This window comes from Notolepis coatsorum (genome assembly GCF_963971535.1).
Source record: "Notolepis coatsorum genome assembly, chromosome: 5".
Classification (NCBI taxonomy): Eukaryota; Metazoa; Chordata; class Actinopteri; order Aulopiformes; family Paralepididae; genus Notolepis; species Notolepis coatsorum.
The window spans coordinates 127,758,890-127,784,295 of record NC_140169.1 but is presented as its reverse complement, the minus strand read 5'-3'; the positions used below and the strand labels follow the sequence as shown (position 1 = coordinate 127,784,295).

At 40.9% G+C, this 25,406-nt stretch overlaps 1 protein-coding gene across 2 annotated transcripts in view; it reads left to right on the top strand.

Annotated features, from left to right (window-relative positions):
• LOC311229139 (unconventional myosin-VI-like) overlaps positions 1-25,406 on the top strand; it is a 167,791-nt gene that overhangs the window by 71,052 nt on the left and 71,333 nt on the right. For both annotated transcript variants that reach the window (XM_084315167.1, XM_084315166.1), the window contains exons 5-11: positions 926-1,055; positions 1,299-1,404; positions 4,316-4,371; positions 4,469-4,566; positions 4,664-4,828; positions 11,878-11,958; positions 16,436-16,616. In XM_084315167.1, coding sequence (XP_084171293.1) covers positions 926-1,055; positions 1,299-1,404; positions 4,316-4,371; positions 4,469-4,566; positions 4,664-4,828; positions 11,878-11,958; positions 16,436-16,616 — 817 coding nt within the window. The remainder of the gene's footprint in view (positions 1-925; positions 1,056-1,298; positions 1,405-4,315; positions 4,372-4,468; positions 4,567-4,663; positions 4,829-11,877; positions 11,959-16,435; positions 16,617-25,406) is intronic.

Below are 25,406 nucleotides of genomic sequence, written 5' to 3'. Positions count from 1 at the left end.
GTGGCTGCTGAAGGAACTGCTTTTGCCCTGTTGCTGGTTCCAATGTCTGAGCAGAAAGCAAAAGGTCATCAGAGCCTTTCTTGTCGGGGCCCCTAGGCTTTGGAATGGCCTGTCTGAGGACATCCAGGCTGTAGCCAAATCGGTGTTTAATTTTATTTCACTTTATATAAGGATGAGTTGGTTATAGATGAGTTTGTTACTCAGCCGAAAGAGATGTACCCTTCCTGCGGACTTGTCGTACAGAACTTGTAAGTCGCTTTGGATAAAAGCGTCAGCTAAATTACTAAATGTAAAATGTAAATGTTATAGACATGCTCCAGTAGTGCTTGGTTTATGAATAGATGTATATTCAGTATGAAGTGTATACAAATATTATTATTATTATTATTATTATTATTATTATTATTATTATTATTATTATTATTATTATTATTATTATTATTATTATTATTATTATTATTATTATTATTATAATAATACACTTTATTTGTATGTAAGAATTGCAGCCCAAAGTGCTCCACAGAAGTGATGTAGACACAAAATAGACATGATATAAAAACATCCTGGAAAGCTTTTAGATTAGTTTTTGTCATTAAAATCTATGGGGGGGGGGGGATGGGGATATTGTAATAGATTTCTTATTGATTATGATAGATTTCTGGCATTAAAATCTATAAAAGACTATTAGCATTATTATTAGCTATTAACAGGCATATAGTGAGTATAAAATAGACAATACGAGCAGTGCAATCAAATATAATTTACACACATTAGCATAAAATAGACACTAATCACTAAGAAAAGTTCCCTGAATTTCCCCAAGGGGATCAATAAAGGAATATCTTATCTTATATTATCTTAATAGCCTCGTAGATGTGTAAATTGTGTTTCTGTTTGTTTATTCTCTTGTCATCCTGTCCGCCAGACGTTTGTAGCCAACATCCTGATTGCAGTGAACCCGTACTATGACATCCCAAAGCTCTACTCGCCAGACATCATCAAACAGTACCACGGGAGGTCACTGGGCACGCTGCCACCCCACGTCTACGCCATTGGTGAGCGAGCACGGAACTGCTTCCATATGGCTGTAATGTCACAACTGTCCACTAGAGAGCAGTAGATGCTCGTTTTTCAAAGTTTCTGATTTCAAACTTCATCCAGTGTGACTCAGCAACTTGATATTGGGGGGGGGGGGGGGGGGGGGGCCCTTTTGATTATTCGAGGTTCGGTTTGTGTCTTGCGGCAAAAGGAGAGTATAATCTGGAGAGTATAATCTAATGTTCGCACCTCTTCCTCAGCTGACAAGACGTACAGGGATATGAGGGTCCTGAAGATGAGCCAGTCCATCATCGTCTCCGGAGAGTCTGGCGCTGGGAAGACTGAGAACACAAAGTTTGTGCTCAGGTTAGAATGACATCATATCCTCTGAACCACTGGTGTGGTGACTTTGATGGTGGTAGCAGTCCAGCCCTGGCACTGCCTTTCAAATCAATCTGTTACTGTAACTAGGATACTCGCCTGCCAATGTAATTCCAAGCCAAAGGACTTATTACGTATTACTTATTATTACGAAGATCATCACAAAGTGGTGTAGTTATGTTCGTTGGACTGTATACTAGTATATTGTAATGCATATTTCGACTGTATACTAGTATATTGTAATGCATATTTCGACTGTATACTAGTATATTGTAATGCATATTTGGACTGTATACTAGTATATTGTAATGCATATTTCGACTGTATACTTGTATATTGTAATGCATATTTGGACTGTATACTAGTCAGTGTTTCCCACAGGATTTTCAGAGACTATGGGGGGTGAACCTCTGACCCTCTAGGGGGGTCCGGGGGCATGGCCCACCCGTTTTTTTTTTGTTTTTTTTACATTTTAAAGTTAAATGCATCAATCTGGTGCACACAAAATAAAGAGGCTAGATCTATGATGAACTTTGTGCTCAAAACACAAAATCGACTAGACTAGTGCTTCCCAATCCTCTCCTCGAAGCACCCCAGCCGTTCAATGTATTTGTTAAATTCCACCACCAGCACACCTGATTCAACTTAACTAGCCCTTTATTAGTTGAATCAAGGTGTGCTGGTGGTGGAATTTAACAAATACATGGAACGGCTGTGTTTTTAATTTTTTTTAATATACCGGTATATATATTTTTTGGTTCATTATACAACTGTGGCGGGACTAATTAGACTGTGGCGGGCCGCCACAGTCTAGATCATTAATGGGAAACCCTGCTAGTATATTGTAATGCATATTTGGAGTGTATACTAGTATATTGTAATGCATATTTGGAGTGTATACTAGTATATTGTAATGCATATTTGGAGTGTATACTAGTATATTGTAATGCATATTTGGAGTCTATACTACTACATTGTAATGCATATTTGGACTGTATACTAGTATATTGTAATGCATATTTGGAGTCTATACTACTACAGTGTAATGCATATTTGGACTGTATACTAGTATATTGTAATGCATATTTGGACTGTATACTAGTATATTGTAATGCATATTTGGACTGTATACTAACTAGTACATTGTAATGCATATTTGGACTGTACTAGTATATTTATATTGTAATGCATATTTGGACTGTATACTAGTACATTGTAATGCATATTTGGACTGTACTAGTATATTTATATTGTAATGCATATTTGGACTGTACTAGTACATTGTAATACATATTTTAACTCTACTAGTTAGGCGTGTAACGGTACACAAAAACCACGGTACGGTATGTACCTCGGTTTTGAAGTCAAGGTTCGGTACGGGTTTTCGGTACAGTGGGGGAAAGTTTGGCAGTAACTAATTGTACTTGTAGGGCTGTCGACGAATATTCTATATTGAAATTAATAATCGATTTGTAAAAAAATATATATAATAATAATTATTATTATATTGTTCGGTACGTGTACACCCCTAATACTAGTACATTGTAATATCGTATCATCTGCATTGTTGATACCCTGGAGCCTGTTGACACTGTTGACAATACTGGGTCTCTCGGTACGTTTCCCTCTTAGATGAGCATAGTTTGCAGCCATGGCATCGCAGCTTAGCGTCGGTCGTGGGAGTTACATGTCAGTTTTGTTGACCTGGATGAGGCTGACGTCACGTGGCAGTGCTGGATGTGGGTGTAGAGAGGTTTACATCTACTGTCACCTTCTAGAGGTGCTGTGGGCCTTTGGGCTGCTTTATTATGTCAGAAATGATAATCACGATTATTTTTGATTGATACTAAAATCATGATTATTAAACACAATTACTCATTGATTTGAGAACATCATATGACAACCACTGGATTAGTTTCTCCTTTCCTTCTCGACCAAAGGCTGCCTTTCTTTTATTTCTTATAAAATTCTTTTATATAACTTTATAAAATGGTTGACCACGTTTCATATTTATATCGAGGAAAAATATATTGCAATGATTATCATTATTGTTTTATCGCCCAGCCCTACACTGAGCGTATATACGTGGTGCGCCACCGGGGCGCCCCAAAGGCTGCCTTTCTGTCATCTTCAAGTTACCAAAGACGTTTCAAAATAACTGGACAAACACATTGTGGCTCCCTCCTCTCTCTCGACACGAGCTGAAGCTACTGTTTGCGCTTGAGGGGAGGGGCTGGAGCGCAACACTGTGAAGGAACACAAGACAAAACGATTTAGTCTCGATTATTTTGTTTTCATGATTGTAGCCAAAATTGTAATTGAATTTGCAACTCTATTAATTGCCCAGTCCTAGTGGCTCTTACACAAATGTGATGGTAGTTGCAAACTTGATCACCCCAATGACATACCCATTACCCACTCTCTGCACTGCCCACCCACGTCGTTTTAACACCCTAGTCTATGGCACAAAGGAATATTACATTATATCCTATGTATCGCTAGATTAGTAGAAAGATATACTAGCATTTGGCCGACACTGAAGTCAAATTGATACCGAGTGTGAAAGTGTCACAGGACACTCTGCCCGAAGTGTACCTTGTTCTCGCGTCGAGGAGGGCTTAGCAACAAGGTCGCAGGGAACTATAAATGATGTTACCCTCCGCAACCAATAAAGAGTAATTCAGCCTTCAGGCACAACCAACATCCAACATGTTGTGTAATGCTGCATGTCAGTCAAGTCTGTACCCACTGTCCCGTGCCTTTCTCTTAATTACATTAGCAGAACAATGTTTATGCTCAGGAAATGTTCTGTATACTCTTCAGAACCACTACAGTAAAAGGTGGTTAGATGTGCAGTATGTTGGTTTTGACGCTGAATGATATTTCTTTTCAACAGATACTTGACAACTTCTTACGGAACAGGTCAAGATATAGACGAGAGAATAGTTGAAGGTAAGAGCGTCTGATTATTTTCTCTACAGTGAAAGTCGTTCCCTGTGTTTTAAGGATGGATTGAAACTCAGCGTTGTTTTCTCTTCCAACTATGCAGCCAACCCCCTACTTGAAGCTTTTGGAAATGCTAAAACGGTCCGGAATAACAACAGTAGTCGCTTTGGGAAGTTTGTAGAAATCCACTTCAATGAGAAGGTACGGTACAGCTCACTGTTCATTTGAGTAAAAACTGTGGATTCATCGTCGATGTGAGGAGATTCTGATGTGACGTGTGATTGCGTGCGTTTTGCAGAACACTGTGGTCGGGGGCTTCGTGTCCCACTACCTGCTGGAGAAGTCGAGGATATGCAGGCAGAGCTCGGAGGAGAGGAACTACCACATCTTCTACCGGCTCTGTGCCGGAGCCTCCGAGGACATCAGGCAGAAGTTCTTCCTAGGCTCCCCGGACACCTTCAGGGTGAGTGGGAGCTGTAGTTCTTCCTAGGCTCCCCGGACACCTTCAGGGTGAGTGGGAGCTGTAGTTCTTCCTAGGCTCCCCGGACACCTTCAGGGTGAGTGGGAGCTGTAGTTCTTCCTAGGCTCCCCGGACACCTTCACCTCTCCTCGGATCTCTTTGTGTCCCTGATATTGCTTTGAGTATCGGTATACCGGTTGAAAGGGTAGACACTGTGGCTGAGGGACAGAGCGGTGCCTTCCTAGTGTGGTTATCATGAGGTGCCTAGAAGGCATACAGGAGAGAGAGATGGACTACGTTTCACTGTCGAACATCTCTGCCCCCAAGAGGAAGTGAACTAACCAGCGATTGTATTAATTGTTGAAATTAATGTAGATTTGAATGGAAATTACTATTCAAGCCTGTAGATTTGAATATAAATGACTATTCAAGAATGTAGATTTGAATAGAAATGACTATTCAAGAATGTAGATTTGAATAGAAATGACTATTCAATCATGTAGATTTGAATATAAATTACTATTAAGGAGGTAGATTTGAATAGAAATGTCCTTTCTACCTTCATGTTCTGTGGTTAATGCTTTACCCTCAGAGGAACAAAGTCATAGGACATGTGTGCCTCGACATGACCAACCCTGGATTACTTCACGCAGACGTTGTTGGCTAGAGGGCAAAACACCTATGAATTAAAAAAATTAGATAATAGTAGTTTTTTGTACATTGGATTGTTTTCTATCTATCACCTTATTTTCAAAGCTGAATTTGTTTTGCAAATATGCAAAAATAATTGTTGAATATTGAGGATATGTTGAATGTTAAACTTACAAAAGACAGCAAACGGAGATCCCTTCATACGAACATGCAGATCAATATAATCTTTTCATAATCCTCAAGTCAGAATAGAGGACCACTTTTATAGAATAAACGTTTTGAATTATACTTGGTTTATGCAGTGGTTTTAGGACTACAACTGGAAGTTCTTCTTCTCTGGTGGTTAATCTGGTAGTCATCAACTTCCATTGGTCAGGACTCAGGGGATGATGTCATCAGTAAGACATGACACAAGACTGTCAAGTCAGTCGAAGATAACTTCATGACATTTGCATAGTTGGAAGAAAAGGAAAAGATGAGGCAGGATGATAATTATCCAAGGCATCCGCTGAACTGCCTATTTAAATAGGATTTTAAACACTCCCACACAATTGCTAAGAGAGTCAATTAATATGTCGTGATCAATACTGATGAAAGTAGCATTACTGTGGAGTACAAATAGAACAGGGTGTTCAATAGCCTCTGATGCTAAAAGGAGGTAATTTGTAACTCTTAATTAGGACGATCTCTGCACTGTGTTGAGAAGGGGGATTGTATTGGACACATTAAAAATCAATAAGGCATTCCTGCTTGTAAAATCAGCTAATTAAACAAAGTTGTTTAATAATTTAATTTGAGAGTTCAGATGGGAATTTAATCAGAGTTTGAATGGAAACGTGCATGTTTTTATAATGGAATTGTGATAGAGCCAGTTGCAACACAAGGGTTATTAATGATGGCATAATATGGGCAAACAGTTACAGTAATCTCAAGGCTCCAGACACTAGGAGAAACTGGTGCTCCTTACTGAAGATTTAAGGAGCACCAGCACAAAAGTTAGGCGCACCACTTAAATCGACAGTGTGTAGAGAGAGACAAATGGAGCAGCAATTACTGCAATCTATCGGATGGATTTGACTAGTTTGGAGAGTGTGTGTGGAGAGTGTTGGGCCAGCAAGAGAGAAAAAAAAAGGCAAAGTTATTTTCTGCCAACTACGCTTTTCTAGTCGTCTCTCGAGTGGATATTATTTTAGATCCACACTTAATTATTCTCAGTTCCTTTTACATTTTTATTAAATCACGGCGTGTCCCTATCTGTCCTACATGGTGGGTCTGCTCGGGACACGGAGCCTGGAAAATCTTATTTTTACCTGGGAATCGATACCGGTACCCAATGGTATTTTTTTTCTAGTTTACTCTCTCTGTAAAACTAAACTAAGTCTAAACTTCTCAATTTCAACATTGTTATCACAACCTAAAACCCCTCCCTACCTCCCTCTCCCAAACCGTTCCTACAACAAATTTTATTATGTTTAAATATCAACATTATCTGGCCATCAGTAAATACTATCCAAAAAATAAAAGCAGGGACTTAATTGCAAGGCACAATGGTGCGCCTAGTTATAATTTTGAGTCGCACCGACTCCAAAATAGCTTGCAAAATGCGACCAAATAGGCGCAGTCTGGAGCCCTGCATCTATTTTGGGACTCTAGGTCTATTACACACACGGGTATCATCTTAATGGTCTCGTTTTGCACGTCGGTTTCAAGTTTTCAGAAGAAAAAGGTGACAGTGGCTCAGGAGGTAGAGCAGTCATCTGGTAATCCGGAGGTTCCCGGTTTGATTCCCGCTCCTCCGGGGCAGCGTGTCGAGGTGTCCTTGAGCAAGACACTTAACCCCTAATTGCTCCCGATGAGCAGGTTGGCACCTTGCATGGCTGCCTCCGCCGTCGGTGAGTGATGTGTGAGTGACACAAATTGTAAAACGCTTTGGATAAAAGCTGCTATATAAATGCACCATTTACCATTTACATGCACACTCTAAATTTCTGGGCTGTTAAATAATTTTTTTAAAAGTATGTTTATTCATCTGAAGGATTCGGTTGCTTTCTGTGTCCATGGAAAATGCGTGGCAGCACTGAGCTGTTAAGTGAGACCGCGCTCTGGGCGCTGAATCCACAACAGAAGCAACAATTTGTCTGCTGGTGCTTCAAGGCGTGTTTATTAGCAGACAGAGGTTAATGAAGCCACCCTGGCTCCGTGCCCTGTTTACCGACCGCTCCTCTCTTTTAATAATGCTGCCCGGCTTCGCCGCCCAGGGAGACACGGACTCTCCAGCTCTCCACAACAACAGTGTCCGCGGTAATTGAGATAGTTAAAATGGAATCGTTCTGAGAACATTACTGTGACATTTTCTGCTGATCTCCAATTAAACTCGAGACATAAGTATTGACCTCTGGATTAGCTGGGGTATTCGTTCAAACCCCATTGGCCGATGGAAACCGGAGATGACAGAAAGCCGATGACTCGGAAGTACTGTTGAGACCTCTTCTTTTATATCTCCCAGAGACGGAGCCACAGCAAATGGTAATTAAACAAACGCCAACGTTGCTCGTTGCTCATCAGTTTTGTGTCTGTGCCGAAAGAAGACTTGAAATCGCACCCAGTATCTTTGCTGCAGAAAAAACAAGAACATTTCCTTCTTGAATGTTTTAGAGCTTTATTACCAGCATTAGCATCCAGCGCTGCTCTCATCGGAGTCATCTGCTGTGGTGGAGGTGCCATTACTCTCCCTCCCTCTCTGTTCTTAATGAGGGTCCCCTGCCGAGTATCATGATGCTGAGTCACTGGTGCTTCCGGCCCCTAATGGACTCGTCCATCCAGCTGTCCTGCGCTACCTGCGTGTACAGTGTGTCCCACAAAACATCCCTGTGAGTGTGTGTGGCCCCACAGTGACTCCAATTTGCCATGCATAGCCCATAGCATAGCCCAACAACTAGACACGACGGTGTGGTGTTATTATGGGGCGTGACCACGGCCATTCCTCCCCCACTCTTACTTCTTCCCCTCAGCTGTGATCTCACTGAACTCTGTCACCACCATGACAGCCCCTCCACCCCCCTGGACTCCATCATTCTCAATCAAACTCTCTGTCTCTATGTCTCTCTCCCTCTCCCTCTTTCCATCTCTCACTCTCTCTCTCTCTTTCTATAGATATAGCGTTATATATCTCTGTCTCTTTATCTACTTCCAGTAGTAGTGGTTGATGCTAGCAACAGGCCCTGACTTTTAACAAAAGGTATGTTCACCTAAAATTACCCAAAAAAAAAAAAATTAAGTCCGATTTATTAGCACGACTGACCTTTCGCTAAATAAGCAATCCTGGCTGATGGTGCACGTCCTCTGCAAAATGACCATCCACTCAGAGTTGTGCTTTGGGCTACAGAACCTATATCTGGCCACTGGCCCATGCAAGCCCTAAATCAACTGCACTTGTCGTCAAGAAGGTCGACTAGGGCTATGGGATACCTATATCTGGCCACTGGCCGGTGCAAACTGTAAAACAACTGTCATCACCAAGATAATGATGAAGGGTCTCGTCCTTGGTCCATGCTCCTGGACCCCCAAACCCCCCAAAAGGAAATCCTGACTGAAAATGTATTGTTCTATTATCCATGCCATTATCCTATCCAAAAAGAAGGATAAAGTAAAAAATGATATCAAAATATTATCTTTGGATGATCGTTGATGCCCGCGACCTGCCACTAAGATAACGAAAGGTCCTCCACGGATTCCATAAAACGTGAAATGAGCTCTCGATCATGGTCATCATGGTCATTCATATCATCATGGTCATCATATCATCATGGTCATCATATCATCATATCATCATGGTCATCATATCATCATGGTCATCATATCATCATGGTCATCATATCATCATGGTCATCATGGTCATCATATCATCATGGTCATCATATCATCATGGTCATTCATATCATCATGGTCATCATATCATCATGGTCATCATATCATCATGGTCATCATATCATCATGGTCATCATATCATCATATCATCATGGTCATCATGGTCATCATATCATCATATCATCATATCATCATGGTCATCATATCATCATGGTCATCATATCATCATGGTCAATATATCATCATGGTCATCATATCATCATGGTCATCATATCATCATGGTCATCATATCATATCATCATGGTCATCATGGTCATCATATCATCATGGTCATTCATATCATCATATCATCATGGTCAATCATATCATATCATCATGGTCATCATATCATCATGGTCATCATATCATCATGGTCATCATATCATCATGGTCATTCATATCATCATATCATCATGGTCATCATATCATCATGGTCATCATGGTCTTATCATATCATCATGGTCTTATCATCATATCATCATGGTCATCATATCATCATGGTCATCCACTCAGCCCGGGTCTGTGATTGCAGTGAATAAATGACTACCGTAAATCCTCTAATAGTGACCTGTATTCAATAAAAAAACCGACTCTCTATTAATGACCGGGTGCGCTGTTGAAATAAGCAATTATAAGCCGACCTCCTAATACAAGCCGGGTTACTAATATACGTGTGAGCGAACCTCCCCTACTTCCGTATATGGAACACTGGTCGCGCGCAGCACGTAACACAACAACAACAGAGCAAGCATGGCTACCGGTACTAAACAGAGATGAAAGTTTGACGTTAAGTTTAAAGAGGACGTTTTTAAGTATGTGGCGGAGCATTCGGGAGAGAAAGCCGCAAAGCACTTTAACATTGATTCCAGGAAAATCCGATATTGGAAAAAACAAAGGAATGAGCTGAAAGCAGCTGACGGTAAAAGAGCACGCATAACTGGAGGAGGGAGAAAAAAAGAGAGCGAGGAGATGGAGACACTACTTTCAGAGTGGATTTATGCATTGCATATTATTGCATATGCACTATTTTACTCTGGTAAAGTTACTTGATTTCACTTTGAAAACGTTGAAATGACCTGTAATTGCACTGTTTACTATTTCATACAGTACTCTGTTTCAATAAATGAACCCAGTACATTTTACTGGGTTCAAACTGACACAAAATATTGATTTATTCATTATGATCTGTTTGAAAATTAGAAATATAGGCCTCTCTCTTATACATGCCTCCTTTCAATAAAAGCCTGGTACCCGCTACAGTTGAATGCAAAAAGATTTGTTCAAAATATAACACAACTTACAATCTTTTTTTATTTTTCATTTTTTATTTTTAAACCGTGAAATTGGGATAATGAGGATGAACACCTCCCCCAAGTCTTTGTTCTCTTCCACCTGGACAGCTAGAACGACTTCCTCGCTCGAAACGAGATAAGCCCTCCGGCTTAGAGCCATCTTGTTGTTCCTCCCTGCTCACCTGGGAAGTTCAGTGTCTTAAGACTTAAGTCATCATAACTCTGCGTCTCCGGTGACGGGGGAAGGGAAGCAGCGGCCGGTTGAAGAGCCATTATGAAACAAGCAATTACGTGAGAGAGGCAGAGAATAAATGGCTTTTGGGTAAAAGTGTCAACTCGTGTGCTTGAATACCGTGGTGGATTTTTAATAATCTGTAAAGTAGGAGAATAGGGTCATATGGCAGACTTGAATACCACCCGTGTTCAAAGAGGCAGGGCTTGAGATACAGGTACATTTTCAAGTTTACATATTTCTGAAACAAGATTATGTGCATCACGATTCACGGTATAAAAAACAAAACAAGATGGGTGATAAATATTGGTAATATTGCCCAATCCATTAGGGGTGGGAATCACCAGAGGCCTCATGATACGATACTATCACGATACAGTCACGATACGATAGTATTGCGATACTAAATATATTGCCATATGCTGAGTATTGCGATATATTGCGATTTATTACCTTTTTTCAACTGCAAAGTAACACCATGTTTTATCTAATAAAATAAAGTTCAGTCTGTTCATCTCACTTCAATCATTTTTATTGCAGAACATGGTATTTTCTCAAGCAGACAGATGTAAACACTGTAATCTGTGTTGCATGTACCTGACAAACTGAACTGTCTGTATTACAGTCATATTCCAACTTAACTGAATGCACATGTGGACTACTGTACTATTACAGGTATTGAAATGAACAATGCAACTTCCTTATACAAAAAAAAATATATATATATATATTTTTTTTCTTTTATAAATAAATAAATAATTAAATATCGATACTTGGCATCCCTGTATCGATACAGTATCGCCACGCAAAGTATCGCGATACTACTACGTATCGATATTTCCCCCCCACCACTACAATCCATGCTTAGCAACTTTTTGTCTTTTTATATCTTTTTAACACGCAGTGTATCAAATAAATGACTAATAGTGAGTTAAAACTTCTTAAATGTCTTCCCCCTCTTTTTATTGTAGTACCTGAACAGAGGATGCACGCGGTTCTTTGCAAACAAGGACACGGATAAAGAGATTCTTCAGAACCGAAAGAGCCCAGAGGTACAGTAGTACACACCTTCTCCATTCTCTCTCTCTCCCTCTCTCTTTCTCTCTATGTGAATCATCCTCCCTGTCCCCTACAGGGCCGAGCACAGACCTTTTAGAGGGGCAGGTGTTAAAAAAATGTAAAGGACACATGTATCAAAATGTTAGAACACCAACTACAGCGTAACGTAACCAGCCAAACTATAGCATTAGCAACAAATATTCTTAGAATGTAACACGGAATCTTACAACAAACTGCATCATACTATATGATTATGCCCTAGAATAGTTTGGGATCTATCTAAATGTATTATAGATTTCTATTGGCTAATGGGCCCGTCATTCCAAGAGGGAGGGCGACGCGTCACGCAACATAACAGAAAACCATGCACCTCAGCATTCAAATATTTATTTTTACTTATAATATTATAAAAATATTCTTGATGAGGACCATGGGCATTGCTCTTTACAAAAAAATAATATATATATAAAAAATAAAATAAAAAACGTGCTAAAAAAGGGCACGTTGGTCATCAAGGGGCACATGGGCAAGTGCTTGGGCATCCAAAGCCCCCTCCCCCCCTCTGCACGTGCCTGGTCCCCTATACACTGTATGTGCACTCATCCATTTTACCCTCTGTATTATCGGCTGTATTCAGTGCACATTCCTCATTGGTTTCATGTTATTGCTCACTCTGCCAGGTAATCCCCTGGACACCTGCAGGAGGAAATGGTTCCTCTGATTCTGAAAAGAACAACATAATCCCACTTTATTATCTCTTACTCTGAGGGGAGGCGGAATTTTTCTTCTTTCTTTTTTTCTCTTCTTTTTTCTTATACTCGCAGTGATGTGAAATTATGTGAAGACACTGTAGATGTCAGTATTGCAATGCAGTCAGGGTGGGGGATTTACAAGGGCTCTAGGAAAAATAAATGAGCCTTTTCATAGTTGCATACAATGCCCTAGAAATCTCGAGCCTGTTGCAACAATTGCGACTGGAGGATCAATACAAGAGGGTGGGCTTGAGGGCAGTCAATTGGGATCCTGTACTGGTATGTGAAATGTACCCCCAAAAATCTAAAAAATAGAAGACTGTATGATCATTTTCTCCTTAATTGTGTGGCCTGCAGAGTTGTCCTTATTCTCACATTAACCTTTCACTACCACACTACAACGGGTTAACGCTTTCACTACCACATTACAAAGGGTTAACCCTTTCACTACCACATTACAAAGGGTTAACCATTTCACTACCGCACAACAGAAGGTTAACCCTTTCACTACCGCACTACAGAAGGTTAACCTTTCAGTACCATACTACAGATGGTTAACCGTATGTAGTGTGGTAGTGAAAGGTTAACCTTATGTAGTGTGGTAGTGGAAGGGTTGGTGTGAGATTGTCTCTTTATTTTATATAATAGAGACCAGAATTCCAGTTGCAACTTTAAAAGAAAACTGCAGTTTTGTTATACATTATATAAAAATTATATATATATTTAATAATAATGCATTTTAATACATTTAAACAAAACAGCAATTTGAACAGTTCAACAGCACTTGTTTAGTTTGGCACATAATTGCATCAAGAGCTCACCCAAATCTCTCTAATCCCATGGTTCGGTTTACAGTGGTGGCATGACCCACACTTAAAAAAAAAAAAAAAAAAAGATTTGATTGCAGATTGTACTTTTTTTTAATTGCTCAAAACACCCCCTTTTTTTAAAGGGTGTTTTCCTACCCCTGCAGGCAATAACATGTATTTCAAGACACCCTTACGAGTTTGATTAATATTTTCTTGATCACGACCAGCACAAACCTCCCGAAGTCCCCTTCTAACACTCGTTCCCATTCGTTAGAACCTTCCCGTTCGTTAGACTTTGATTAGACTCTAGACATTTTGATTGGCCTCTAGACATTTTCATGAGGAGGCGGGCTGGTCGAGACCAGGATGGTACGGATAAGGGAGAATACTTTATCTTCTGAAATGAGTTTTCTCTCTTTGCCTTTTGATTAATTATGCATGTTATATTGCTGCCATATATACAGTAGCCTCCCTTCAGGACCAGAGTAATTCATTATTATTGCCGTCAAGGGGAACCTGAAGAGGAGTTTGCCTGGCTGCTCCTTAGTGAGGAGGTGAAGAATGTGGAAGCTAAATCCTTGCCATTCTAGGACCTATTTCTTGCTCTTGTTTGTCTCCATCTAATAGTGTTTATGTGGTACAAGATTGTGGTTGTGTGTAATAATGCTTTGCAGGGTAATTTCACCACGGTAGCTGACACAGCTTAACCCTTTCACTACCACACTACAGAAGGTTAATGTCTAGTGTGGTAGTGAAAGGTTAACCGTCTGGTAGTGAAAGGTTAACCGTCTGTAGTCTGGTAGTGAAATGTTAACCTTCTAGTGTGGTAGTGAAAGGTTAACCGTCTGTAGTGTGGTAGTGAAAGGTTAACCGTCTGTAGTGTGGTAGTGAAAGGTTAACCGTCTGTAGTGTGGTAGTGAAAGGTTAACCGTCTGTAGTGTGGTAGTGAAAGGTTAACCGTCTGTAGTGTGGTAGTGAAAGGTTAACCGTCTGTAGTGTGGTAGTGAAAGGTTAACCGTCTGTAGTGTGGTAGTGAAAGGTTAAGTGGCTTCTCTCTTAGCAGATCTAGTCCAATTTGTAGAGCATTTTGTAGTAGAGTTTGAAAGGGAGACTTTACAGGTTATAAGTATAACAAATTTATTCTGTCTTGGAAAAAAAAAGAATTTGAACAGTTTGTTTATGAAGTGCTCTTGCTTATTACTTGCTCGATAGAACAAGTCCATATTCCTTATGTTCCTTGCTTTAATACCATATATAATACTCTAATAATAATTAAATTGACCTATGATGTACTGCATGTTTCCTCACATTGCTTCATCTCAATATCATACAGGAGGATGATAAGGTGATTTGATCCTCTTTTCAGTTTTTTTTACGGTTTTTCCTTTTTTATAAAATGTCTTCAAAATGATGTGAATTTTGGCGATGTCTCATCACCGGGTTCACATTTGTGCGTTGCTGAGTGTAGTGAATCTCTCTCTCTCTCTCTCTCTCTCTGTCTCTCCCCGCCTCCCTCCCTCTTGCTCTTCTCAAGTGTGTTGTGTCACAGTACTTCTCTATCTAGAGTAGAGTTTTTAAATCAAAATGATCTTTCATGACAGCTCTCATAAGTCGCCCAGAATGTCAGACAGTACACTGGTATATATAGCACACAACCCAGGAAGCGCTCACTTCTCCAAAAGTGCCTCCCCAAGCTGTCGCTGTATAGTCTCGCCCCCGGGAGAGGTCGGCCCTGTACATAAAGTGCAGCGCAAAAGTGCTGATTTGAGAATTTGCGAGGAAAGGAGATGAGCTGAAAATGTAATGTACTGTATTATTGGATTATGCAGTTATTTCTCTGCAGAGAACAACGTGCTCCTAAACACCGGCACGTCTAGTAGATCACACGGGCGCTTTAACGAGGCGTCTTTAGCTCCGCATGTGCATGAGTTTATACATGCGGAGGAGATGAGCTCCTTTCATGCGTGATTTGTGGCAGAGGACAGGGTTGAATAATACAGCCCGGCCTGGTAAACAGCCACAGCTTGTTACCTTGGCTTGATACCAGCATGTCATCGTCACAGTGTGACATTCCTCCTGGCCGGCTCTCCAGGCACGATGTCCACCTCGCTGTCCTTCTCTCTGCTGCAGGCTTGATGTGCTATTGATCATATTCACATGGCGAGACATGTTCCTCTTATCTCATGCTCAGGTTGGGTTTTCCAACTGAGGGATGGGAACAGTTGGAGTGGAAAGGAATCCCAACATGAGTATGACGTAAGAGCAAAATGGCCCCATGTAAATATAGTCCATTCTTTCTTTCTCTGTGCGGATTTATGATGTTGGTACTTAAATATATATACGTGTGTGTGTGTGTGTGTGTGTATATATTGTCACAGATTTAAATCCTTAAATTGTCTTGAAATCCATGCCCAGCAGTTGCCGTGTTTTTGTAGTTTTATACAAGTGGGAGGTACAAGTATACATGTTGAGAAGTGTCCTGTAAGCTTTATTGCCATTGCTTAGACCACTGCACTTCCACGTTACATTGAGCTCATGGGAGAGAGAGTGGGGGGAGAAAATGAATGAATGTGGATGAGAGCCTCGACATGAAGTGGTTGTAGCTACGGCTGTGGGGGTGCTGGAGACATGATCCAATGGACTTTTATACGCCTGTATCTCCTGAATACGGAGACACCAATCCCAAGTCTCGGCCGAGCTACAGTAGTCACTGTTACGCACCTACTCTCGAACTCTGCAAGTCTATTGGATCCACATTCATTCATTTTCTCCCCCCGCTCTCTCTCCCATGATTTCAGAATACCAGAAGTGTTGCGGTGGTCTATACAAAGAGTACACCTTTTCTTAAAGTCAGTTTAGCTTCGCTGTCCTCTCCGTGCCTCAGCACTTAGCTGTCCTCTGTCCCTCAGTACTTGAAGATCGGGCCTCTGAAAGACCCCCTGCTGGACGACCAGGGGGACTTCAACAGGATGTGTGGGGCCATGAAGAAGATCGGCCTGGACGACACGGAGAAGCTGGACCTGTTCCGGGTGGTGGCCGGGGTGCTGCACCTGGGCAACATCGACTTTGAGGAGGCAGGGAGCACCTCAGGTGAGCTGGTGAGCTCTGTATGGTGGCACCACCGACCCCACCCCCCCCAGGGTTTATAATGTTGCAGAGGTTTAGTCACTGATTTGTGGAAGTACCATAAACGGCTCATGGACTGTCATGGGGCCAGTGATCAGTGGTTCTCAACCTGTATTCCCAGTGTCAGAGATATCGTGTCTGCTTGAGTAAATTGTAATGAACCAAAGAAGAATATAAATGATTATAATTATTTAAATTTTTTCATCTTTGACAGTGAATAATACCATGCGAACATTGACCAGACGTAAAAAATTGCCACTGAGCTTATTCAGCACCTTCTTGAAATCAAGTGTACTAAAGATCTAAGCAAATGAATAAAGGGCAGATGATTTACAGGGGGATCTGTAGATACAGTACTGAATTTTGCCATCCGGACACATGCAATTTTAAATATGAATATAGAATATCAGGCCTATAAATTACCTTATTATGACCAAGTCATACATCTATGGATCGGGCCAAATCTCCTCTTTCCAATGGCAGAGTTAAATCTGGATTTAGTACCACCAGGCGCCAGTTACAGGGCAGCAAAGACAGTCAATGAAATCTACTATAAGTACAGTTACTTTTGTATAATGTCCATAGCTCCGCCATTGTTCACTGGATTGCGACACGTTTTGACATTCACAGAAAGGTAAAGAAACAATATACGTTGTATTTTATGGCAATAACATTGAAGTTTGTTCGACCCGTGAGATATAAACACGAAATTCACGTCAGAAAAATTACGTGAAGAATGGTTGGACTTTCGTTGCCGGCGGCTCGTGGGAGCTGGGTTGTGTAGTTTTATGAAATTACGATGTCCATTTCTTAGGACTACAACGATTTCATGAGTGCTTCTTCTTCTTGTGTCTAAATTGTCCATTTCCGGTGCAATCTGCAGAGATTTCTATAAGCTCATATTTCACTAATAACACTTAAAATCATTGGTAAACAAACGTAGTGCTGAAAATATACACGTTGACTGTTGTTTTGATAGGGTTAGGGTCTTTACTCTTGGCAATTTTTTTTAAAGAAACGCAACATTACTTAATACGGACTGTATTGATCTATTTATGATGTGAAATAAATCTTGTACCGGGCCGATCGGGCTAAACATGTTGGGGAACATGTTATAAAACATGTTGGAGTGACGCGAACAGGCATTCCTCTGTTTTTATAGGTCCGTGCTGGTCCCACGACTACAGAACCCTCATGTTGTTATCAAGGAAACTTGGATCGTTTAGTCACTGTTTACACCTGCATTTTTAAAGGCCTTGACCCGCCCCACCTCCTCCTTCATTGGATAGTTAGTCTTTAGATCAATTGTCACTCAAATGAGTCTGTTCTCTACTGAATGTTTTTTCCAGAATCATTCCGGAAGTCCGTCCAACAACTGAAAGCATGTTTTTTTTTTTTTTTTTTTTTTTTTTTTTTATATACTTATATATATCTTTTCCCCCCTCCTTTTTTCCAATTTTTCTCCCATCCCACTGTTAGTCGTTATGCCAATTCCCAACCCCCTTCCTGGTTGTTGCGCACTTTCCCCTACTGTTGGTCCGAGAGGCTCCGGCCAACACATGTGCAGCCAGCCGGCAGCCAGCCTGGCCGCGCAGATTCTCACTGGGAGAGTGTAACGTGTGAGAGGCCGCACTACCTCTCTCCAGATCCTACCCTCGCTGAGCAGGCGCCCCGACCGAACTGTAGGGGTCGCTGTCCACAACGCCCAGAACCCACCCGCCAGCTTTCCCCACCCCCTAATACTGCCAATTGTATTAGTGTGAACGGCCAGCCAAGCTGGTGACAACGCCGGGAGCTGGATTCGAACACGCGAACCCAGCGTCTCCAGCGTTGGCGACGAACGCAATCTCCGCTACGCCACCTGACCGCCTACTGAAAGCATGTTGACCGCAGTCACACGGCGGCCATTTTGCCCTTATGTCACACTCGGGTCGGGTGCCTTTGCACCCCGTTCCCACCTCGTTGAGATGCAAGAGGCTGCACCCAGGGCCTGTCAGGGTATCTCAAAGGAAGATAACATCGTTCCACAGATGGCGATGAATGAGCCACTGACATTACCGCTAACGGCCTCTCACCACATTCACTCAGCCGTCTTTAACGCCAGCAGCAGGAGCGTGCACGCGTGCGTGTGCAGCAATCGAAGAGCCAGAGGTGCTTGATGATGGGTTTTAAAGTTGTCTGGGTCTTTATGGCCACATCATGGCACCTGCGATCAGAGGCAGGCTTCTCTATAACGCTATTCTCTGAGTTTGAATGCTGAGCCTCCCCCGGGGCGACCTTGTTGTTTGATCGATCGCCGCAATATTGTGCTCTTTTCTCATGTCCATGTCCTCGTCAGTGAGGAATGCTTATGTATACTACTTATGTATGAAGTTAACGATCGATGCACCACTGGTGTCGAATACTCCCACTGTCTCCCATTCATTATTGATACAAAGCCTGTGTTTTGTGAGGATATGAATCGACGTACATTTTTCTCTGCGCTCGAGGGGGGTTTATTATATACTTTTGAAACATATTGGAAAGTCATTGTATAGGCCCAAATAGAAGTTATAGTTCTGTAGATTTTATTTTTTATACCGATACCTGGGATTCGATACTGCTACAAAACAATACTTACTTACAATACTTTTTATGTGTGCTGTGTGAGCCAATCGGACGCTTTGTTACACTTTGGATGATTTGGGATTGCGGTTGAACAGTTATATCTATCTATATTATAATGTTATATCTTGGAACAAACATGCTTATTGGCTCACTGACACTGGCGAGATGAACTACTTACGTTTCATACCAAATTTAGTTACTACAGCATATTTCAATGCAATTCGATCAATACTATAAAAGTATCTAATACTGATACCCAACCCTAGTGTCTGTGTGTGGTTGTTATTCATGTATATTCTTGTGTATGTGTGATGGTGTGTATGCATGCATGTATGTATATGTGTACCAGTCAGAGAGTGAATCTACTGTAGGATAAACTACTGTAATTGACACTTGGGATGGTGTAGTTGGAGGCTGGTGCATGAAAGTGAATTTGCTTTTGTATAAGAGCACTATGTACTGTAGCTCACTGTGTTCAGATGATGGCGTGTGTGTGACTGAGTGCACGCACGTTGGTGTATGTGTGTGTGTGTGTGTGTGACTGTGCGTGCAAGCACGTTGGTGTGTGTGTGTTTGTACCTGTACAGCATGTGTTTTTTAAGCAACTGCATTGCACCCCCGAGACCCTGCAGTCTTAAGCTAAATTACGTGTGACACATTTTGAAATGACTGTCATAGATGGATTTCCACTTGTCAAACCCCCCGAGGCTTATTGGATCTCCCGAGCGTGTCTACAAATAAATACAAACTATTTGTCTTTCTGAGGCCGTAGCGAGCACTAGTAAAGATCATGGTATCTCATGAAACTAGAGAATCCATTGATACCAAATATGTGACACTAGCTTACTGGGAAAGGGGCTAAACATACTAAACATGGCTCCAAAGATAAACACTCTTTCCAGACATCTCTTTCAATCTCTACTCCGCAGATGTATGACTTGTAGGAGGATTTCTGCATTTTTCCAGGTGTATTTTCGACCCAAAAAAATGCATTGTTTCATATTCAGGGGCAATGTGATTATTATTCGGGAGTCATTATATCTTTATTTTGAAGGCTGTACATCATCGTTGTCTTCGTCGTCTCCGCGACGCCTCGAACTTAACGGCATTTCAGACTAACCAAAGGAAGCCTCATCTCCATGGAAATCAAGTGCTTCCAGTGAAATGTATAGAGTCTCTGGGTTCCTCCCTGTCCTCCTCTCCCTCTCCAGTGCACGGCCAGGGGGCGGACACAGAGAGTACTTCTTGCAGCAGGGCACCATCGAGGCACTTTTTTTCCCTACAGCGTTGGAGAGAAATGTGTCCAGTCAGAGCAGATAATGAGCGTGGGTTTCGGAGAGATGGGGGCGCCGGGCTAATTCTGCTGATGTCCCTCGACATCAAGCACTAGACATCCCGCCCTAGGTGCTTGAGATGTTACACAGAGCGTGCTATGCAGCCACCGGGAGATTCATTTCAGAACCAAAATGATTTTCCTGAACAAAGTGGTATATCTATGAGGAGAGATGGGATGTGATGGAGCTTTACTTTCATGGTTTTTATCCTACTGTGAATTTCTATCCTGCTTTCTATACTGTAGGTACTTCATGTAGACTAGACGTTGATGCTTTCTGCCACTATTGGTTTTTGCCATAGTCTGCTGTTGATTTTGTCATTAGCTTCACACTTATTTTATGAGAAAGGCCACTTTCAAAGATGTTCAATTTATATGACTTTAGATTAGGCTAATTTGTTCCTATATTCATGTTTACCTGAAATTAGGATAGGGGCTGTGGCGGGTATAGATTGATTGATTGATATATTTTTTTTGTGTATGTACAGTATGTATGCCCAGCCCATATGGGATTACAAGACACATAAACAATAAGTATATAGACCAAGATGGCCAAATTATAAAGGATATACCGGTAATGTGTTTTGTCTCAAGTGCCATGCTTTCTCCAAAAATCCTGCAAAACTTAAAATCTCCTACAAAAAACAAACTCAACATACAACTCTCAGACTGCCAAAACAAATCCGGATTTACAAATTGAACTTTCTTAAATAAAATAAAAAATCATACTTAAATCAGCAGAAGAAAAGATCATGGACATCTCTCTTGACCAAGGATGACCGTGTGCTCTGTCCCAGTTAAATATATATTTTTAGTAGAGCTGGGCCGTTAACGGCGTTAACGTGCTGCGTTAACGCTATACTAGTATCGCGCGATAATATAATTAACGCATTAATCTAAAAAAAAAAAAACATTTTTTTTTTTTTTACATTTTTTTTCTACCTTTATTTACCCAGGGTAGGTTCGCTGAGCACAGATGTTCTTTTCCATTCACACCTGGGAGCTGCCCAGTACAACCACAGTTGACACCATTGGCCTCTGAGCAACTGATTCAAGCCAGTTGATTCAAGCCATGTCACATAGTTCAAGTTTGAAATGATTCTTTCTGTTTTGCTCCTGAGAGTGTGCTAGATACTGTACTGTACTGGTAATATTATGTATTTGTGTTAACTTCTGAATAAAACAACTTATTAAACACAAGTACATCTTATTGAACATTATTTTGATATTTCATTACCAATTATTATAGCAAAACAGCTTTTTCAAACAGTCTGTAATGCATTTTGGAAACGGGAGATGGGCTCATGGTGTAATGGGCCACCTGGCCTGAGAAACATAAGGAGGAAAGAAAAAGTAAGGACTTACTTCTGGTCATTATTTGGGTAGAACACACATATTTTGAATGCCTTCGGCAGGTTTTTTTTTTTTTTTTTTTGAGCCATTTTAATCTAGATTAATCTAGATTAAATCCACGATTGCAGATAGATTAATCTAGATTAAAAAAACTAATCTATGCCCACCTCTAATTTTTAGTCACCCTGTAATCTGGCAGCTGGAACAGGCGGTTCCATAACCTAACCATTTCATATTTTTGCTTGACCAAACATGAGTCTCAACCCATGTCCCCTTCTATAGCCCCTTTTGATGTATATTTATGGACTCCCAAGAAGTATCTCCTGGCACGGTTCTGGATAGCATTACATTCAGGTGCATCATCAAAACCCCATACTCCAGCAGCATAAAATAAAACAGAAGCAACCATTGAATCATATAGTTGTGTAAATGTTGAAAACCCAAGGTCAGTGCACACTTTCATTTTACTCAACACACCCCCTAGCGCCCTTCCTGCTGACTCGGACAGTATTTTCCTACTATAGAATTGTTTTCGTTTAAGCAAATCGTCTGAATCAATAGCTGACCATCTGTACTTTTGCTTTGTGCTCGTTTCTTAAAGCTGGAGGGGAGGGGTAGTTTAGAGGTATAAGCACTCGCCTACCACTGCAGAGAACTGGGTTCAATACAGGTCAATACCTTTTACTTACAATGTAGCTCACTGTGTTCAGATGAATGTGATGGATTTGCTCAATGTCAGACTTCCCCTTCTCTAAAGCACTACTGGATGATTATTGATCTAGAATGCGGTTTGTTTCAGAGAATCAAAGTATTTCCTTTTCTTACTCCGTTCATGCCTGCCTTGTTTAGTCTGGTTGAATTGAACCCCGGACTTTTAAAAGATCCAGTACAATGGTGTTTTGTTTCAGTCATAAATAGCTTATTGTGGAATGTTAATGTCAGCTTCAGATGTATCGTTTGATTTGTTATAACTGTTGTATTGCAGCCTCTCTGAGCGCAGCCATCTCTCAGTATGTTGAAGGGGGCATGGCCTTCTGTTCATTGAAAGGAGATGTTTAGTTAGTATCATAATACATGAAGCTTTCAAATGTAAACAAATACATGGGACCAGTGTGATCGATTGCTATGGGAGATTAACATGGGCTAACCTGTGCTAGCAGGTGATGCATACATTGTCACAGTTGTTGATGTTTTTGAACCACTAACATTAACTAAATTCTAGAAAACTAGTTTCTGCTGATATCCTTTACAATTACTGACAACTGACAGACTGACTGATGGGCCAATCGGGGTAACCCGTGTATATTATGCAATATTTCAAAGGAAGTGGATTGGATCTAAAATGGCTTGATTGTGTTGATACCCAGGGGGATCGACATCAAAGGGCTTTAATCATCAATTTTCACAACAACAGCTCTAACATTTTGGGTAATTTTATCTCAACATACCTTCTGTTAAAAAACACAACAAGATTGAAAAACAAGATTTTCATTGTACTGAATCTTTAAGCCTCTTGTCATCTGGGGAGATGATAACACTCACTTAACTAAGGCTGAGACCACTTATCGATTTATCGATAACTGCGTGAAATCGATAAGTGGCGTCACTTTCTTTTGCATGTGTAAAAGAAATATATATATACTGTATATATTTTTTTATATACTTTGTACAATACTAACATACTAGGTCTTGTGTCATGTTTTAGTTAGAACGTCCCCATTTCATGTCAATTCAGTTGAAGTGCAACACTGCACTGTGCATTAAATATGCAGTGCACTCCTCCATTGCATCCAGAGACCACGACTATAAAATGAGAAGGATCACTGAGGTAGTTTTGAATGGGGAAATCTGTAACACTAAAGATGGCGGCAACGACAAAGAATTGCTGCAAAATAAACATAAATTAGTTGTTTAAATAATGGGGGGAAAAATTATATATATATATTAACCCATTCTCTGCCACCACTTTGATCATCCTAAACCATTCTCTGCCAGCGCTATTTGTCTATGGAGATGTTCACCTTCTTTGCAGGGCTATAACTTTTTAAATTGTATTGCTAAATTGACATTACTATGGCCCATTCAACATCGATTAGCTATCGTTCAGGATGTAGGAACGTTTGACTTTTTCATTCACACATTCATACGAAAATACCGTCTAGAGTATAAATATGTTTATCGTTTTCTGCAGTATTTCCTAGAACGTGAGATATAGACATAAATGCATATATTAGATTATCAAATGCCGTTTGATACCGATCAACGTTATATTAAAAATGTCAACTGTACATGGTCCTAAGCGTTATGACTGATCATCCACGGGTGAACGGAGGGGGGGGGGGGGGTGTCGTTTATAATTCCGTGACCGACGTTAAATGATTTATGTAGTATGGGTGATATATAGATCAGAGCAGTTTGTATCGAAAATGATAAAGAAAAACGCTGAAACTTACGTCAGCTTCCTCGTAGCGTTGGGCGATGAGAGTGGAGCCAACAGATCCCAGTTATGTGGTGGGGATCGAGGCGATCCAGTTCCGGTTTGTATAATACTAATATACGCCCAAATCATGTTGTTTATTGAGTTATGGCAACGATCCATGTCCACGGTGTGTGGATTGAGTCCCGCGACGATAAATGAGTGGCCGGACGGAATTAGGGGACGGACCGAGCTGAAACGGCCATTTCCGGTTTGGCAACTCACCGATCGGCCACCAGGTGGTGGTATTGAAGCGTTGCAGAGTTGTGATGGCTCCCGCAGCATGCTCCGTGGGTGAAATGTGAATTCCATGACGAAAATATGAAATATGACCTTGAAACACGCTGTACAGCGATATTGGCAGACAACGCATGGCGGGCAATAATGCTGAACAGCGATATTGGCGGGAGATGGGTTAAAAATAATAAAGAATATCGATATTTATCGACAATTTTGTCCCGATTATCGATTCTTCCAAATGGCATATCGTCTCAGCCTTACACTCAACAACCACGTTCTGTTTAAAGACCACGTCCTGGTCCACCCCGGTGCGCTCTGTGAGAATGCTGTCGATCCAAAGGTGGGAAAATAGCCAACAAAGGCATACATTTGATTAAGCTGATTTTCATGTTTTGCGGTGTTTCCATATTTCTCAAAATTTGTGATTTTTCATCATCACAAGATTACCATTTTGGCTTTTAGTCTGTTCAAAAGAGTCACATGACAGCGTTATACTAAACACACTTCATGCAGTAGAGTAGCCGGTAGTGAACAACAGTGTCGTTATGGATCAATTTGTAAAGATTATTCTAATCGTTAAAAATTGACGGTGCACATTCATGACCCCTAGAGGAGGAACCCTATTGATTTTGGTGACCCCGTGACCTTTCCTCTAGTGACCCCATGACCTTTCCTCTCGCGCCAAACTTTCGATTTTCAAATGAGTCAAGTGTATCTCCAAGATGCTCTAATTCAAAAATTTTCT